At 36.6% G+C, this 17014-nt stretch overlaps 1 protein-coding gene across 1 annotated transcript in view; it reads left to right on the forward strand.

Annotated features, from left to right (window-relative positions):
* The window catches only part of PIGK (phosphatidylinositol glycan anchor biosynthesis, class K), a 137672-nt gene extending 120876 nt beyond the window's left edge, over positions 1-16796 (forward strand). Inside the window, exon 11 of the mRNA XM_010857605.1 lies at positions 16327-16796. Within this exon, the coding sequence (XP_010855907.1) occupies positions 16327-16443 (117 nt within the window). The 3' untranslated portion in view covers positions 16444-16796. The remainder of the gene's footprint in view (positions 1-16326) is intronic.
* Positions 16797-17014: the final 218 nt, after the last annotated feature.

Raw genomic sequence — 17014 nt, forward strand, 5'->3', positions numbered from 1 at the left:
AAGGAGTTCATGATCTGAGCCACAGTCAGCTCCCGGTCTTGTTTTTGCTGACTGTATAGGGCTTCTCCATCTTTGGCTGCAAAGAATATAATCAATCTGATTTCAGTGTTGACTGTCTGGTGATGTCCATGTGTAGAGTCTTCTCTTGTGTTAGGCTCTTCTCTTGCTATTAAAACAACCTTTCTTCCCCACTTCTACCCCTGAATCCTAACGCCAGCTATCTTCAATATGTGCTCTATAGCTCATTAGTCTTGTGCTTATTTTGTTGTTTTGAGTCGTATGACCCCATGGACTGCAGCCTGCCAGGTTCCTCTGTCCTCCACTATCTCCTGGAGTTTGCTCAAATTCATGTCCATTTAGTCGGAGATGCTATCTAACCATCTTATCCTCTGCCTCCCCCTTCTCCTTTTGTCTTTAATCTTTCCCAGCGTCAGGGTCTTTTCTAGTGAGTAGACTCTTCACCTTGCGTGGCCAAATTTGGAGTTTCAGCTTCAGCATCAGTTCTTCCAATAAATATTCAGGGTTGATTTCCTTTAGGATTGACTGGTTTGTTCTCCTTGCAGTCCAAGAGACTCTCAAGAGTCTTCTCCAGCACCACAGTTCAAAAGCATCAATTCTTCGGTGCTCAGCCTTCTTTGTGGTCCAACTGTGACATCCATACCTGACCACCGGAAAAACCCTAGCTTTGACTATACTGACCTTAGTTAGCAAGGTGGTCTCTGTTTTTTTAACTCCCTTTCTAGGTTTGTCATAGCTTACTTTTCAAGGAAAGCTTATTTTGTTGCCCCATAATATTCATGAGGTAAGGAGTTGCCTGGAGGAGAAGTCTTGACCTATTCCCAGAGTAATTCTGCAATTTAGGAGTATTATGTAATGGTTAAGAGCACTGACTTTGAAATCAAACTCACCATGTTTCAGGCCTAGCAAAACCACTTACTAAAGTTTCTAGCTTGTGACTAGTCAAGTTACTCAATATAGTTTTGTCATGTTTGAAATAAGATACTAATTATATAATTGTGTCACAGTGCTGTTGTAAGGATTAAATAAGATAATATATGTGAAGGTCTTATAAAGGAGTGGAACTTTTGGTCAGTACTCCATAAATGATAATCATGATTATGGGTAGTGGTGGTAGTTTTGTAGCAATTGTTAATTTTCCTCATCTGTTAAGCAGGGTAGATTATATTATCTACCTTGAAGGCAATGCACTGATACATTTCAAATTCTTTAATGCATGGTGTATAGTAAATATTTAAGTGTTAACCATTATTATTTGCAGTTTCTGCTTGACTATTCTGGGTTCTTCTCTAAAGCATTCTTATCAACACAGATCTCTTATTTTACAAGCTGACTGGAAATCCCTTTCCTCTTTCTTGATTTCTTCTTTCCATATCAGTTAGGGATGTGGAAATTTTTGTGGACTCTACAGAAGTTATGTGTCTTTTAATTCTCTGGCTTAAAATTTGATAAGATGGTAATTTGTATCTGTCAAGGCATAGCTTGTCAAATTTATTGCCATAAAATTATTTTAGTATCCTCTTACTATCTTTTGAATGTCTGCATAATCTGTAGTGATATTCTCTCTTCTTTTTTTCTTTAAACCAGTTTTTTAAGAAGTTTATCAATTTTATTGAACTTAAAAGAAGCAGTTTTTGGTTGGTGATATTCCCCCCCCCCCCCCTTTTTTTTTTTTTTTCTTTTTTTTCTTGCCCCTCACAGAAACTCCTGTATATCCTGACTTGTCACTTACCTCTTTGCAGCAGGCCCTCAGAGCTATCTGAGAGGCTGTATCCTGGACACAAGTCTTCAGTAAGTCTGCCGAATAAAACTTAAGGTTTTCAGCTTTGCATTCTTTTCAGTTGACAAATATATTTTCATTAAATTAAAAATATTTTCTAATATCCTTTGTAATTTCTTCTTGGGTTACTTAGAAATATGTTGTTTAATTTCTAAGTATTTGAAGACTTTTCCAAGTTCTCTCTTCTGTTACTGATTTCTAGTTTAATTCCACTTTCTGGAATATTCTGTGACATCAGCCCTTAAAAATTAATTGAGACTTGTGTTAGAGACCAGAAATTGGTTCATCATGGTGAATGTCCACATGCACTAATACAGCATTTGCATTCTAGTATCACTGGGTAAAGTGAAATAAATATATCAACTACATCAAATTGGTTGATAATATTCAGATTTTCCATATTCTTACTGATTTTTTTTTTTTACTAATTAATTCTGAGATTGTGCTGAAATACACAGTTATAATTTTTCCTTTCAGTTCTATCAGTTTTTGATATGTGTTTTTGAAACTTTAAGTACATAAAGCATTTAGAATTGGTACCTTTTTGGTGAATCAATCCCTGTGTTAGTATGCTGCTGCTGCTAAGTCACTTCAGTCGTTTCCGACTGTGTGACCCCATAGACGGCAGCCCACCAGGCTCCCCTGTCCCTGGGATTCTCCAGTCAAGAACACTAGAGTGGGTTGCCATTTCCTTCTCCAATGCATGAAAGTGAAAAGTCAAGGTGAGGTCGCTCAGGCGTGTCCGACCCTCAGCCACCCCATGGACTGCAGCCTTCCAGGTTCCTCCATCCATGGGATTTTCCCTGCAGGAGTACTGGAGTGGGGTGCCATTGCCTTCTCCGTATTAGTATGAGAAGTTCTTTTTTTAATCCCTGTAATATTCGATGTTCTAAAGCAGGGGTCCCCATCCTCTGGGCTGTGGACCAGTACCTCCTGTCGAATTAGTGACAGCATTAGATCAGAAATAAAGTGCACAATAAAGCTAATGTGCTTGAATCATCCTGAAACCATCCCCCACCCCAGGTCTGTGGAAAGATTGTCTTCCACAAACCAGGACCTGGTGCCAAAAAGGTTGGGGACTGCTGTTCTGAATTCTACTTTGTTCTGACACTAATATGGCCTGCCCAGGTTTCTTTTTCCATTTGGAAAAACAGATTTTCATTTCACTTTTAACTTATCTGTGTTTTGAATATAAAGTAGGTTTCTTATAGGTAGAATATCATCGAGTTTTATGTTTTTATTCAACTTGACAATCTCTGCCTTTTAATTAGAATACTAAGATCGTTTGTAGCTCAGATGGTCAAGAATTTGCCTGCAATGGTGCAGACCTGGGTTCGATCCATGGGTCAGAAAGATCCCCTGGGGAGGAGAATGGCATCCCACTCCAGTATTCTTGCCTGGAGAATTTTATGGGCAGAGGAGCCTGGCAGGCTATAGTCCATTTGGTCACAAAGAGTTGGACAGGACTGAGCGACTAACACTACTACTACTATTAAGATCCTTTCACTTAATGTAATTATCAGTAGTTAAATGGGATTTAAATCTGGTTGGATTTAGATCTGCTGTATTGCTGTTTGTTTTATATTTGCTCCATCTGTTTTCAGTTCCTTTTCTTTTTCTGTTTTCTGTTGAGTTTGTAGGATGCCATTTTAACTCCACTTTTGGTTTATTAAGTGAATCCACTTTATTAGTGTTGTTAGTCTAGGATTTATAATACGCATCTTTAATTTAATACAGTTTACTTTAAATAGTTGACTTCCCTGGTAGTCTTTTTACAAAGGCTTCCCTGGTAGCTCAGCTGTAAAAGAATCTGTCTGCAGTGCAGGAGACCCCAGTTTTATTCCTGAGTCGGAAAGATCCCCTGGAGAAGGAAATGGCAACCCACTCCAGTATTCTTGCCTGGAAAAATCCCATAGACAGAGGAGCCTGGTGGTGTACAGTCCATGGGGTCGCGAAGAGCCGGACACGACTGAGTGACTAAACATGAACTTTAAATAGTATATTATTTTATATATAGCGTAAGAACTTTATAATGATATGTTCTCAGTTTCTCCCTTCCATTCTTTGTGCTATTGTTGTATATGTTTTGATTCTACATCTTTATGAGCCACACAATATATTATCGTTTTTACTTTAAACAGTCGATTATCTTTTAAGGAAATTTTTAAATGAAGAAAATATTTTTATATATTTGTTTACCAGTTTACCATTTTTTTTTTAAATTTAATTTTATTTTTAAACTTTACAATATTGTATTAGTTTTGCCCAACATCGAAATGAATCCGCCACAGGTATACCCGTGATCTCTCCTCTTTCTTTTGTGGAAGTCTGTATTTCCCTCTGGTATAATTTTCGTTCTGCCTGAAGAACTTCTCTTAACATTGCTTGTATTATAGGTCTGCTGTAGGTATACCTTGTAGTATAGGTATTCGGTATACCACTTTGTATATTGCTGTGTATAGGTCTGCTGCAGTAAATGTCTGTTGAATTCTCAAAGCTTTTGTTTTACTGAAATTTTATTTCATGTTCATCCTCGAAAGACTTTTTTCACTTGGCACATTTTCCCTAGAATCTAGGTAACAGTTATTTTCTTTCAGTACTTTAAAGATGCCTTTCCATTGTCTTCTGGATTCCATGGTTGCTGACAGCACATCTTCAATTATGCTTATCTTTGTTCCACTGTAGCAGGAGTCAGTACACTTTTTCTTAAAGGACCAGATCCTAAATAGTTTAGGTATCTGATCTTTGTTGCAACTACTGAACTTTGGTGTAATGCGAAAGCAGCAATAGACAATATGTAGATGAATGAGCATGGCTGTGTTCTCATAAAACTTTATTTGTGTAATCATGTGACTAACTCATCTGCTGTAGTTTGTTAAACCCCTCTCTGTAAGAACAAATCTCTTTTTACATGACTGCTTTTAAGGTGTTCTTGCTATCATTGTTTTTCGTTTCTTTTTTAAAAAATTTTATGTATCTGTTTACTTTTGGCTGTACTGGGTCTTCAGTGCTGCGCTTGGGCTTTCTCTAGTTGTGGTGCCCAAGTTTCTCACTGCGATGGCTTCTCTTGCAGAACGTGGGCTGTGGGTGCAGGGGTTCAGAAGTTGTGGCACGTGGGCTCTAGAGTGTGCAGGCTTTAGTAGTTGTGACACATGGGCGAATTTTGATTATGATGTTCCTTTGTGTGGCTTTCTCTGTGTTTCTTGGTGTTGGGCTCTGTGGATTTGGTGGTTTATAGTTTTTATGAAATTTGAAAAAAAATTTCAGTCATTATTTGTTTAACATTTTTTTGTCTCTCCCTATTTAGGACTCCAATTGCATGAATGTGTTCCTGCTTAATATTATGCCACGATAGGCATAACTTAGGCTCTGTGTATTCTTTTCCCTGCTCTTTTTCTTTCTGTGCTTCATTTGAGTAACTTCTGTTGCTATCTTAATAGTTCTCTGCTAAAGTGTCTAATCTACTCTTAATTTCATCCAATGTAGCTTTCATCTTATATATATTTTTCATCTCTAGAACTCCTATAATAGATCCTATTTATATATTATCTTCTCTCATATGATCATGTTTTTCTTTACATACAATTTATAATAGCTGTCTTAAGAGCCCTGTCTACTAAATACATCACCTTTTTCATATATGGGTCTATTTCAACTGATTAATTTTTCTCCTGGCTTTGGGTGATATTTTCCTCCTTCCCATGCCCTTTTAAAAGATTGGATGCTAGCTGTTTTAATTTTGTTGTTGCTGTTGCTGGCTGTTACATTTTGGATTTTTGTTTTATTCATGTAATGAGTGTTGGATTTTGTTCTAGGATCAATTTGATTCCTTTAAGGATTGCTTTTAAGTTGTTTTAGGGGAGAAGGCAATGGTACCCCACTCCAGTACTCTTGCCTGGAAAATCGCATGGACGGAGGAGCCGGGTAGGCTGCAGTCCACGGGGCCTCTGAGAGTCCGACACGACTGAGCGACTTCACTTTCACTTTTCACTTTCATGCACTGGAGAAGGAAATGGCAACCCACTCCAGTGTTCTTTCCTGGAGAATCCCAGGGACGGGGCAGCCTGGTGGGCTGCCGTCTATGGGGTCACACAGACTCAGACACAACTGAAGTGACTTAGCAGTAGCAGCAGGCAGATCCAGATCAGGACTGGTGGGCTGCCGTCTATGGGGTCACACAGACTCAGACACAACTGAAGTGACTTAGCAGTAGCAGCAGGCAGATCCAGATCAGCAGTGGCTATAGGATTGGATTTTCATTCCAATCCCAAAGAAAGGCAATGCCAAAGAATGCTCAAACTACTGCACAATTGCACTCATCTCACATGCTAGTAAAGTAATGCTCAAAATTCTCTAAGCCAGGCTTCAGCAGTACGTGCACCATGAACTTCCAGATGTTCAAGCTGGTTTTAGAAAAGGCACAGGAACCAGAGATCAAATTGCCAACATCTGCTGGATCATGGAAAAAGCAAGAGAGTTCCAGAAAAACATCTATTTCTGCTTTATTGACTATGCCAAAGCCTTTGTCTGTGTGGATCAGAATAAACTGTGGAACATTCTGAAAGAGATGGGAATGCCAGACCACCTGACCTGCCTCTTGAGAAACCTGTAGGCAGGTCAGGAAGCAACAGTTAGAACTGGACATGGAACAACAGACTGGTTCCAAATAGGAAAAGAAGTACGCCAAGGCTGTATATTGCCACCCTGCTTATTTAACTTATACACAGAGTACATCATGAGAAACACTGGGCTGGAATAAGCACAAACTGGAATCAAGAGTGCTGGGAGAAATATCAATAACCTCAGAGATGCAGATGACACCACCCTTATGGCAGAAAGTGAAGAAGAAGTAAAGAGCCTCTTGATGAAAAGTGAAAGTGGAGAGTGAAAAAGTTGGCTTAAAGCTCAACATTCAGAAAATGAAGATCATGTCATCTGGTCCCATCACTTCATGGCAAATAGATGGGGAAACAGTGGATACAGTGGCTGACTTTATTTTTGGGGGCTCCAAATCACTGCAGATGGTGATTGCAGCCATGAAATTAAAAGATGCTTACTCCTTGGAAGGAAAGTTATGACCAACCTAGATAGCATATTCAAAAGCAGAGACATTACTTTGTCAACAAAGGTCCGTCTAGTCAAAGCTATGGTTTTTCCAGTGGTCATGTGTGGGTGTGAGAGTTGGACTATAAAGAGAGAGTTGGACTATAAAGCTGAGCGCCGAAGAATTGATGCTTTCAAACTGTGGTGTTCTGACTGGCAAGAGAGATCCAACCAGTCCATCCTAAAGGAAATCAATCCTGAATGTTTATTGGAAAGACTGATGTTGAAGCTGAAATTCCAATACTTTCGCCACCTGATGCAAAGAGCTGACTCATTTGAAAAGACCCTGATGCTGGGAAAGATTGAAGGCAGGAGAAGGGGACAACAGAGGATAAGATGGTTGGATGGCATCACCGACCCAATGGACATGGGTTTCGGTGGACTCTGGGAGTTGATGATGGATAGGGAGGCCTGGCGTGCTGAGGTTCATGGGGTTGCAAAGAGTCAGACACGAATAAGCGAATGAACTGAACTGAACTGAACTTGTCTCTCTCTCTTGACTTAGGTCCCTGGTCTAGACCCTCTTTCAAAGGGCTCACCTAATTAGGTCAGTCTCTCACTCCAGGATAATCTCCTTTTTGACTAGTTGAAAGTCACTGATTAGGGACCTTAATAACATCTTCATAATCCCCTTGTCTTTGTTATATAATGTAACCTAGCAAAGGAATGATATCCAGTCTTATATTCATAAGTCCTGGTCCACACTCAAAGGGAAGTGATTATACAGCATATGCACACCAGGGAGCGGGAATCTTGGGGGCTCTCTTAGAATTCTGCTGACCACAATTTGATATATACTACAAGTATAATTTGAAGATTACAAATCATACTTTATACAGAGGATGTTGATAGACTGGAAATACTAACAAACTACAACTAATTAAACGGTTGAAAACAAATAGCTAAATTATTTGCAACCTTAGTGGATTGTTTTTTTCTTTCCTTAAAATATAATTTAACTGATCTCATATGCTCATTATATTTTAAGGAAAAAATCTTATTGAAACATTGTAAATTTTCTATTTGTTTTCTAGTAAACATGTATAATTTTTTAAATCCTTAATTTTTTCTTTTTACATAATTTTAATACTTAGTTCTGTTCTCTGTTAACTGTTTGAAGTTCTGTGGTTAATGTTCTCCTAGAAACATGAAAGAGGAGACTGAATACTGTTCACAATTGGCAATGTAGTGTTGCTAAGCTACCTATCTTTTTAATTTGAAATATTAGGCATTTCAATAATAGGTAGCCCTTAAGCTTTTAAGTGTTTGCTCATGACACATTGGAATGTTTTATATATGCTTTTCACCTCTGTATTATAGCTATTATTGTGAAAGTTAAAAAAAAAGTGTATTTAATAGCAGTAGTGTAGCTTAACTACATAAAATTAGTCATTTTATGAGAAGCTCTAATATGGACACAAATGAAATTACAAGCTATACTTTAATGTGAACTTACCTCAAATGCAGCTGTACTACAAAATGCAATAATTATACCAATCTCTCATTTGATTGTAAGTAAAATCATTGTAGAATGCCTAAAATATTACCTATAGTTATTTTAAAAATACCAATATTGTTATTCTCTGGGAATATCATTAAATACATACTGAAAAAGCACTTTATTTTATTATGTTGCTGTCATGCTATTCATGTTATTTTTTCTCAAAGTAGGATATCATGTACTAAATGGTATTATTGTAGAACATCTTCTAAATTTGTAAAAAATGAATATAGAAAGATTTTTCTAGGTGGACTCTTTCATTAAAAGTTTTTCCTCTGCATTCCTCTTTCCCCCATAAAAATAATTTAAAAAATACCTATCCATTGTAGAAAATATATTTTCAAAAGTATAGATAAGTGTAGAGAAAAGTTTGAAAGTACCTCTAATCCTATTTCTCTCACAGAAACCATATTCAGACTTCAGTTTCCTTTTTTTGAATATTGTTATAAGATCATATTTCATACTCAATTTGCATTTTACTTTTATTTTCTTATTACAGTTCAAGCATCTTTCCAAATCATTAAAATTGAGAACATTCTTAATGACTAATTATGTTGATGTGCAGTATTTCTCATATTATCTATATAGTTTCCCATTTTTATTTTGTAAATAACAGTAAGAAGAAAATCTTTGTGTAAACCTTTGTCAGCATTTCTGAATTCCTTACTGTAGAGCCTAGCTAGGAGTGCAACAGATTCTAGGAATGAAAAATTATGAACATTTTAAAGACTTCTGAACATGTAAATTGATTACTTTCCCTGAAAAGTTGACCATCCTTATTAAAATTTACTAATTCAGTTTTGAAACAAGGAAGAAATAATTAACATGTTATTTTAACTTACTTTTATGATCAAAAATTATATTTTTCAGGTTTTTATTAGCTATTTGTAATTATTGTGAAAATTTTCATTTCCCAAAACATTTGTTCATAAATCCATGTGTCTTTTCTTACTCATTTTTGGCAGATCTCAAAGTACTGAATTTATCCCCCTTTCTGTCATGTTTTCTCATTTATTTGCCTCTTAGTTTGATTTATACACTTCATAAAATACCGATTTTTCAAAAGGTTCTTTTAAAAATCTCTCCACCTTTTTATTTCCATTTATTGCTTTTAAACTTATAAATCCCTTTACCCTGCAGATTGTCTGACATTTTGTCTCTTTTTACCATATTCACCTGTGGGTGGTTGCTGGCTAAGCTCTCAGAGGCATTGCATTGTTTCAGATCCCAGAATGCAACTGGTTATTCAAAGAGTGACCCTCCTGGCCCTAATGCTTGCTACTCTCAAACTGCATTCTTTCTTTCATCAGGATTTTCTAAGTGCCAGAGTCCTGTGGGTTTGGCATTGAACAAAGCAGATGCAAATCTCTTTCTGTCTGTCACCTTCCCCCTGCTAGTGTAGTATATGGCTGGGGCATCACTCTTCCCAGTGCCTGGCTTTTACCATCACCATGATTTTGTTCCATGTGTCACTGCTTGGGTGTTATCTCCTCCTGTCCATCAACTAACATATGACACCTTGATCAAGGGCCAGCTCATCCAAGAAGTCCTTCCTGAATAGCCGCTCACTGACAGTCCCCTTAGCTTGCAGGCCCTTTGACTCGTGCTCTTCACAGTGAAATCCTTTGTAACTGCTCTCCACTGGTACTGTTAACATAGCTACCATTATGATGGACCCCTAGGTGCCACTTTACAAAAGTAGTTAAAAACATTGTTTTTTTTACATGTCATAAGTTTACATCTAATTCTTAATCATTTGAAGTATATTTTGGTTTGTAGTTTTGGTTTAGAAACAAAACTTCTTTGTTTTCTTTTCTGGAAAATTTTTTTTCCAGATGTTAACCCATTGTTAGAGGACCAGTAAGAATATTTCCTTGCTCGTTGATTTGTTATAGTTCTTTTATAATATCCAATATAATATCCAAATTGTTGGATACTGAGCTGATTGACTACTTTCTATTCTGTTTCGTTGATCTTTTCTATTTTGTATCAGAAAAATATTATAGATTAGCTTTATCATATCCTCTTTGATATTCAGGACTGTTTACTCCTCTATACAGTAATATAGATTTTTACCATATGAGATGAATTTATAAAATGAGATTTTGTAAATTTATAAAATGACATTAAAAAATGAGATTTTTATCCTCATGCTGTGGATATTCCCAGATGTTTTATGTTTTTTAGTGCTGTTGTGGATGAAATTTGTTTCTATTTTCCAACTCATTTTTACTGGCACATTGGAAGGGTATTTTTTTATATTTATCTCAGATCTGAACTCGTTGTTCTCAGTAATTCTAAGAGTTGATTTTATATAGTTTGTTGATACCTAATTGTAAAATCTGAAAATATGAAAATTATTTCTTCCTTGAACTGACATCTGGATTGGCTGAAAATTCCATAATGATATTAATTAACAATATTAATAGTAGGTTTTTGTGTCAGAAAAAAACTAAAATTATGGTTAAGGTAGAACAGTGGTCAGTTTTCTGTTGGAAGCAAAATTATAGTTAAAAACAAATCATCTTTAATTATCCTGCTGCTGTTAAGTCGCTTCAGTCGTGTCCGACTCTGTGCGACCCCACAGACGGCAGCCCACAAGGCTCCGCCATCCCTGGGATTCTCCAGGCAAGAACACTGGAGTGGGTTGCCATTTCCTTCTCCAGTGCGTGAAAGTGAAAAGTGAAAGTGAAGTCGAGGTCATGTCTGACTCAGCGACCCCATGGACTGCAGCCCACCAAGGCTCCTCCATCCGTGGGATTTTCCAGGCAAGAGTACTGGAGTGGGGTGCCACTGCCTTCTCCGTTAATTATCCTAGATTAAATTAGTTGCTTTGCAGATTTACCATGTGTAAGATACATCAAGATTCTGGGAGAAACGAACATTTTTCTAGCAGAGGGTTGGGTGGGGGCAATATCCAATGAATATGAATTGCTGACTAACTTGAAAAGGAAAGGAACAAGACTTGAGCTAGAGTAGCTCAAGTAGTTGGGATGAGGAAGGTTAGAGAGAAGTGAGGTGAGTTAGTCTCTAGATTGCCTCACTTTATTTCCTTGGGAGCAGTTCCCAGCATGGTGACAAGTGGAGTCAATCTCTTCCCAGGAAGACTACAAGAAAGAGCTAAAAGTGAGCATAACTGCCGCTCCCTTAAAGTGAGGGTACGGGGCACAGAACATACACAAACTTTACCTTTAGAAGACACTGTAGCATGACCTCTACACAGTCTGCTATACATGTTGTTCAGGGGAAACAGGTGTTTGCTGCAGTCCTTAGTGAAATTTAGCTCAGGTGAGTGAAATGGGGCTGAATTTCTTGTTCTAGAATGCATCAGGGGATTATCTTGACACACCTCCCTCACCTCGACCAAATTCATGATCCACAAGGAGCTGATTAGCCACCCTTCATGCTGGTTTTATATATACCATTGTTGCAGAAACTTGAAAAGTATGTAGATGAGAACTTTATTTTCTTATAATAAAGGATCAGGATTTTTCCTTCTATATTAATGGTCATCTCAGTAGGTGTATTTCATAGCTTTTGATGAATAATAAGCCAAAAGTTAGTGGCTTAAAACTTCAACTATTTCTTTGACTTTTAAGTCTCCAGTGTAGTGATTCAGGCTGAGTTTAGCTAAGCAGTTGTATTCTTAGCTGGGCACCTTCATGAGTCTCTGGTCAACCTTGTCTTGGTTAGGCAATTCTGCATCTGGGAGATGGCTGGTTGCTGACTGGAGAACTTGAGTTCGTCTCCATCTGATGTCTTTTTTACCTCCAGAAGCCTTGCCTAGGTTTGTTTCTCATGGTGGTATTCTAAGAGAGAGCAGAAGCAGGCAAAGAAAGCCTCTTGAGGCTAGCATGGAATTAGGACACTGTTGCTTATGTTCCTTTCTGTTGGCAAAAAGAAGTCACAAGGCCAACTGATTTATGGAAGGACATAGAGTATACCTCTCGATGAGAACTGCCATAAAGCAATATATTCAAAGTGTATGGACACAGGGAAGGAAGTATGGGGGATCAGGACCTTTTTTTTCCCTGTGATTAGTCTACCACAATTCGGTGAATAAAGGACTCAGAGAGGTGCTTAGGACACTATCTTCCAGCTCCCTTTTTACCTCAACCTTTTGTCCCTGCATCTTGTATTATTTTATCTTTATGCTATTCATTTGGTTTTGGCTTATTGTGCATTTTTATTCAAATCCATGTTAAATAAAATTTTTCTAAAGTTATTTTGTTCTTTATGAAATCTATTCAGAGATGTGTTCTTTGTGTCTTCGGGAAATTTCTTCTTCATATGTTGGAGTGTTTTTACTCATGGACCTCACCTTGGTTTTTGCCTTTTTCTTAGAACGCTGTCTGCATCTCTAGCAGAGCGTGTGGATGTTAATCACCGTCTACTTAGATTTGGATCCTTTTGGATCTGTATCTGAAGAATAGTTGTTCAACAATTCCCAGTGACTGGTGGCCAGTCATCAGATGTGGTTTTGGTAAACTAAACTAGGGTCATGTGCTGCCATGCTGGGTGTGCCTGGGTTTTGGACACTTTAAAACGATGAAGTGTGTGGGAAAGACATTGTTTCTTAACATATACTATCGAAAGGATTTTTCCTGTATTTTCCCTTCTTTGCAGAGATGTTTGTTTGGATGTTGAGCCTTCTTGGATGCAGTAAACCATTGCCATTGCCTGCTACCTTCTGATATGCTCTTTACTGGGAATTATATTTAAATAGATGTACAATGAAGTATGCCATTAATTGGTTGGGGAAGAGTTGCACTACTCTGGCTGCCTCATAAAGTCACCTTCTATGGCAACACTGTTTCTCTTAAACAGCAGGCAGAAAAAGGGAGAGAGTTAAAATCCCTTTCTCAGCTGACAGAATTATGTATTTCACAGAGCACAGCAATCTTTTGGATCCTGTGTACTATTCAGAAAACTGGGCCACCATTAATTTGTTTCTAGACCTGGTTTCCAGACTTACAGATAGTGAAATTATCTGAGGTTTCTCATCAGAGGTTAAGTTAATTTTAGTAGAGAGTGCTGTTGTCTCTTTCTGTGCCTTTTTATGTGCCTTTCCTGAGAAGATGGGAGCAGCTGCACAAGCAGGATTCTTCATAGATGTCATGCTAAGCTAAGAGTCCAAACTGTATTTAATTAATAATTCATTTTCCATTTTTTGTTAGTCAAATATATGTAATGAATATACAATAAAAAATAGAGCAACTGCAAATAGTAGTTTTGAAAGGCTGAGATTTGCTACTTTTGTTAGCTTGTACAGTGTTGTAATGTGAATACATATACCATTCCATAATACTTCTGGAGTAATAACATACATTTCTTGGTCCTCCATTCTTGCCTTCAGAGTTTGCCATTGGCAAACCACAGTTCTAGCACTTTGCTTTCACCTCTTGTCCTCTCCTGGGCATCAGTGGTCTAAATGTAGGACATATTTAGTTGAAGGATCAGGAAGCAGTGCCTCCAGAATTCTCTGAAACAGTTTTTAAAATAACAGATTGAAATAACTATCAGGACCAATCTTTGGAGAAATGCTAGTTACTTCTAAACAAGTTGCGTGCTGAATCACTTCAGTCGTGTCCGATTCTTTGCAACCCATGGACTGTAGCCCACCAGGCTCCTCTGTCCCTGGGATTCTTCAAGAACACTGGAGTGGGTTGCCATTCCCTTCTCCAGGGAATCTTCCCAGCCCAGGGATCGAACCCGAATCTCTTATGTCTCTTGCATTGGCAGGCAGGCTGTTTACCACGAGTGCCACCTGGGAAGCTACAGTTGTCTTATCTCTGGCAACTGTTTCTGGCTTCTGAGTTTAAGATGTAATGGTAAAATCACAACTTCGGGCAATCCATCTCATTGAAAAGTAACTAGAATTCCTACAGGTGCAGAAGTAAGATTTGCTGTTAACTACTTGATTATTTATTTCAGTAATCTATAATGAATCATAGTGCCTAAATGATGTTCAGCATTTTCTTACATGACTTGATTTAAACACCACCTGAAAGTTTTAGGTGCTCTTGGACTCTTGAAGGTTCACGTCTATTGAACATTTAGCACTGAAATTCATTAAATTAGTTTATAGAACAGTTGTCTATATTATAACCTGTTCTTCTACAGTGCATAGTTTAATGCCAGATTTTGACTATTTATTTAACTTTTTAAAAGTAATAACCTAGTAACCTGTGTGTGTGTGTGTGTGTCTGTGTGTGTGTGTATTTTCAAATACTATATAAATCAGACTCCTAGTTACTGGGGAAAATGAATCATATCTCCTCAACCAAGTCAATACTCTTTAAAGTGGATTCTCAGGGAGCGTCTTCTGACTACTGTATGAAGGTGTGTTTCCACTAATAATGAATTTTTTTTTGAGTTAATAGCTCTTTACTAGATAATCATTTCCCAGTTGTGGAAAAATAATTTTTTATCTTAAACTTGTTCATCCATTTGGCAAGAGTTACCAATGTTTGACTATTAGAGAATAAACAGGACAAAAACTGAGCAGCAGTTAATCATGTTTATTTAGTTCACTCACTTGTTTTTTCATGTCACATGCTTATGATACTTATATACCTACCTTTATTATAACTATGTTTTATATTAATTACTGTAGATTTTCTACTGAAATTAAATTAAGATTTTTCAGTGTTGCACAATGTTCTAAGAGCTTACAAACCATCTGAAGTGGTTTGAGAACCACTGAGCTTATCATACATGTTGATGTATGACAAAAACCATCACAGTTTTGTAAAGTAATTATCCTGTAATTAAGATAAATTAATTTTTAAAAAGTACTAGATGTGTTATGTGCAATAGGATTAATGTAATTAACACTGCTTTATGTTATATATGGAATTTGTAGAGTAAATTCTAAGAGTTCTCATCAAAAAGGAAAAAAGAAATCATTGATTTTTTTATATCACATTACAGTTGTTGCAAATTTCTTGAAGTGTTATTTATTCTCAGCATGACTTTGAAATTATTATCTATAACATTTTAATTTAAAAATTACATGTTACTTTATCAAAATTTGGTTTTTTAAAGTTTTGATAACTACAACTTCAATATAGTAATTCACTTCCTTTGTAAAAAAAAAAAAATGAAAAGGATCACCTAATTGGAAATCAGGCATTTGCATAAATAACTTCTCCATTTATAAAATTAAAAGAAAATAGAATTTCTTTCTATCAAAATGTCCTTTAGAATATTTTCAGTGAGTTTATAATCTGGAATTCATTAGGTAATTATTAGATATTTTAAAGCATGTATAATAAACATAAATTTATAAGAATCATGGCAGTGAATTAATGGCATGGTCCTTACTGATTTCTGGTAGATTTGACTTGTGTTAATTTTTACACTCCTTTCCTCTTTCCCTCCTTCCCTCTCTTCCTTCCTTCCTTCTTTCTTTCCTTTCTTTTTTATTTTTCCATGTGATAATTTGAAGATTGGGTGAAGAGCATTACGTGTCCTGGTTATGTAGAGGAAAAAACAAAATATAAGATGTGGAAACCACTGAAAACCTTTCTGGAATCTTGTTTACATGGTGACTAAAGCAAATTTCAGATTACAGTTTTTCACTTTAATCCATCCTAGAATAGGATTCTCATAACTATCCGCACAATCTTAGCTCATAATCCGGGAAGTATTAATATAACTCATAAAGAGACAGTAGTCACAGTCAGGATCATAACGCAGCTGGTGAAATGACAAGTAAATGGGAAGACTTACCTGCCTTTCTGTGCTGGACAAAGAAACATACAGGACATGTTTGTATGTGTGGAACCTGCGGACAGGGAAGGCTAACAGTACATTTAATTTAATCTACATTACTACCCCTTAAATGCACACTCTGTGAATTACCTATTTTCTATCAGTCTTTATCTATTGTTAAATTTATAATGTCATTCTTGTTTTGCAGAAACCAAAGTTGAAGGATTGGCATCCTCCTGGGGGTTTTATTCTGGGATTGTGGGCACTCATTATCATGGTTTTCTTCAAAACTTACGGAATCAAGCATATGAAGTTCATTTTCTAAATGTGGTGATGTATGAAGACTGCATGAAAGGCTACAACACTGAATATAAGTTCATGTCAATATATTTTCAAAAATGTATTGTTCTTGTGTGACTTGGCAGAAAGTATAAGCAAACTGTAAATTTGAATGAACTATTGGTTTTATAACTTAAAGAAAAATTATTGTTAATGCAAGTGCTAAATGGTATTAAATATATTTCAGTTTTTCATTTTGTGTGTTATTAAAATATTGGGATAAAGAGGTCACAATATTCTCACTGACTCTTTCTGAAAATAAGAATTTCCCTTTGTTTAATCCCCTTTCATTTGGAAAAGAAAAAAATGTGAAGACATTAAATTCTCTATTTTTATGTATATTCTCCTAGTCTTTTTTATATTTTTTTCCAAAATAGACATCATATAGAACGTTTTGTCAGTTGTCACTTTGCAGTATGTTGTCAACCCTTTGCCTCTCCTTGGACATTCTTCAAGGACACATTATGAATGGCTGTGTACCATCCATTTTATGAATGTACAGAAATTTATTTAATATTCTTCTATAATTAGACTACTTTGTTCCACAAATTTTCTCT

This window comes from Bison bison, unplaced genomic scaffold (genome assembly GCF_000754665.1).
Source record: "Bison bison bison isolate TAMUID 2011002044 unplaced genomic scaffold, Bison_UMD1.0 scf7180017864382, whole genome shotgun sequence".
NCBI classification, from domain to species: Eukaryota; Metazoa; Chordata; class Mammalia; order Artiodactyla; family Bovidae; genus Bison; species Bison bison.